Source organism: Sphaeroforma arctica (assembly GCF_001186125.1).
Source record: "Sphaeroforma arctica JP610 unplaced genomic scaffold supercont1.1658, whole genome shotgun sequence".
Taxonomy (NCBI): Eukaryota; class Ichthyosporea; order Ichthyophonida; genus Sphaeroforma; species Sphaeroforma arctica.
Window position 1 is genome coordinate 1 of NW_014038900.1, and position 2,592 is coordinate 2,592.

General features: G+C 40.8%; 2 protein-coding genes across 2 annotated transcripts; one reads left to right on the forward strand and one right to left on the reverse strand.

Moving 5' to 3' along the window:
• Positions 1-700: 700 nt before the first annotated feature.
• SARC_11379 (hypothetical protein) lies at positions 701-879 on the forward strand (the record flags this gene model as incomplete). Its single annotated transcript, XM_014294536.1, has 1 exon — positions 701-879. A coding segment is annotated over one exon (179 nt), but the record flags the coding sequence as incomplete, so codon positions are not given.
• A 467-nt stretch (positions 880-1,346) lies between these two features.
• On the reverse strand, positions 1,347-2,387 carry SARC_11380 (hypothetical protein). The gene has a single exon (XM_014294537.1). It carries the CDS (start codon positions 2,352-2,354, stop codon positions 1,815-1,817), a length of 540 nt encoding a protein of 179 aa, XP_014150012.1. The 5' UTR covers positions 2,355-2,387; the 3' UTR covers positions 1,347-1,814.
• Positions 2,388-2,592: the final 205 nt, after the last annotated feature.

The window sequence follows — 2,592 nt, forward strand, 5'->3', positions numbered from 1 at the left end:
TATATATATATATCTATTTATCTATCTATCTATCTATCTATCTATACATATATAGAGATTTATATATTTTATGTATGTAGATATGCATACGTACAAGTTTGCATCTATGTATATGTAAATGTATATATGTATACTTATATATATATATATATTCAAAATATATATATATGAATACATAAATATATGGGTGTTTGTTCTTGACATATGTGTGTGTTCGTTTGTATATATATATATTTATATATATACTTTAATGCTGTGCTGTGCAGACATTTTATTTCTTGATTGTCTTATCACGTATGACCTCTTAATAAATTGAGGTTGCGAGAGATTGGAGCAATGGAAGAGACAACACAGACCAGTGTCTCAGTGGTTCGTGGCTTGTATTTTTTAATGAGCATTTCCAATTACTCCAAGCCACACTATTTAATTATGAAAGAAATACAACCATCATGTCATGCCTTTACGGATTACCCGAGTACATTGTGCGTGTGTGAACAGCAATCATCGATCATAAGACGACATGAGCGACGATGCCACAGCCGCTGTGGATAGAGTGCGATCTCGTCACACCTTACACACCCGCTGGATGTGCTTCAGTTGATCTGTTTAGATGTACCTTTCCATTTGATGATTCAACATTCACGACACACCTGCAACCCACTACCACCGCACAATTAAAACAATTAATCTATGCATACAGACACGAGCACGGGCGACCACGGACTGATCCAGATGGCCAACGATGCCACAGATGGAGCTGTCAAAGTGTCTATTCCATCGCTCTTTGTTACGCGGCAAACTGCGGATCAACTACGCGCACATCTGCAGAATATCGCACAACCCGTTGAGGTGGAAATCACAGTCGCCGATGTGGATTGAAGGCTATGCAACGCTGAAATACTTGCACGAGCGTGCTCAGTTGTATCGAAATGTATGCATGCATACAGGCACGCATCTAAATATAATGTCGGGCTGGACCTGCAGAACGGTTAGTTTGTGAGCGCATTAGTTAAATATAATAATGATAGCAAAATAAAGTGATTGACCATGCCACACGGTAGTTTAAAGCTTCACCGGGGCGGAGGATGCTACATACAGCATGATAAACCCCGTGTTGCTGTAATAAAATTACATCTTGTAAGGTTGACGATATAAAAGCCCTAGCTATCGAGATATACACGGTGAACCAATACTTTAATACAAATTTTACCTACATTTTCAATGCGAATGAAACACCAAAGGTGCGAGCTTTCATTGATGACTGTGTACAGGGAAGATACTACTTTATGTGGTTGATACCAAACTGGTAGCACAACTATTAGACCAGCAAAGCTCTATAAGTGCTTCAACTCGGGTGTTGGAATGGAATCATCTGGGCGGGAAACAAAAGGGATGGGAAATATTGATTTGACGTGTGTGATTTACATTATATTTATATTCAATAAATTTGATTCTTCATGAAAGTTGAGATCGCTACGACGCGAATTAAGATACGGCGCACCGCTGGAAAGAACTCGTGCGTCAATTCTGGCTAAAAACATGCCATCAGAAAAAATTTCTATGCACTCGGTACTGATCACGAATTGGAAGTTCCCGTAGAGCGCACACGAGCTTTGGATCGAGCGGGTAGGATGAAGTAAGCCGTGTCAGTAACGACTGTCCGGGACGGGTTCGCAAAGCCAACGAAGTCAACGAAGCGACTATTAGTATTAATGTAACTGCATAACACCCAGCAGGAGTCGATCTATCAGCTCTTAGTCTGAAAGGTTTGCGATTATCGTGTGATGTGGTGATGAGATAGCACAACACAGTCTCTACGCGGCGACAACCCCGTCTTTGGTCTTACCCAGTGCATCAATCATCTGCAGTATCGTACCTTTCGGAACGTTCGCAGGTGATTCCGCGCTGCTGAGAACCTCCAGATGTGTGATAAACGCACCGAGAGTCCCATCTTTTCGTTTTAATTCAGATGTGTTGAGCTCTCCCTCCACTACCGGACTCGAAGTATTGTCTGGCGATGTATAAAATTTCTTCAGTTTATTGTTCTTTGATGTAGTGGGCCGTACAACGCCCAGGAGAACATTCGCTTTGTGGCTTTCTGTATTCTTGGTATCGGCTGCGAACGTACCCAGAACTAAATTTGCTTTATGACTGGGATTGTTTGTAGGAGGTGAATCAAATGTGCCCAGCAGCGAAATAGCCTTGTAACTGGCACATATTTCTCCAGGCAAGCCTCCAAACGAAGAAGGTGCAGGCATAGTAGAGCGTCTGATAAGTGGCCGTTTAGAGTTTTCTACAATGGTGGAATTTTTTTTTCGTCTTCCAGCCCAGAAAATACCCCAGTTTCCTTTCATTTTGTTGATATTCTATTTGAGACGCTAGTGGGCTTTTCCAATTATGTGCGATTTCTTACGAGTAGATCTATGTTTTATATTGAACAACAAATATTCGAAAGAACGAAAAGAGAAGCGAAAAGGCTATATTTATGGTTTAATTTTCATACTTCATTGGTTTTGCCATACTCTCACCAGTTGGCAGTTTGGCTTTTGCCACACGTACTCTAAAAAATGAAAGTATAACGAAATGTACGCA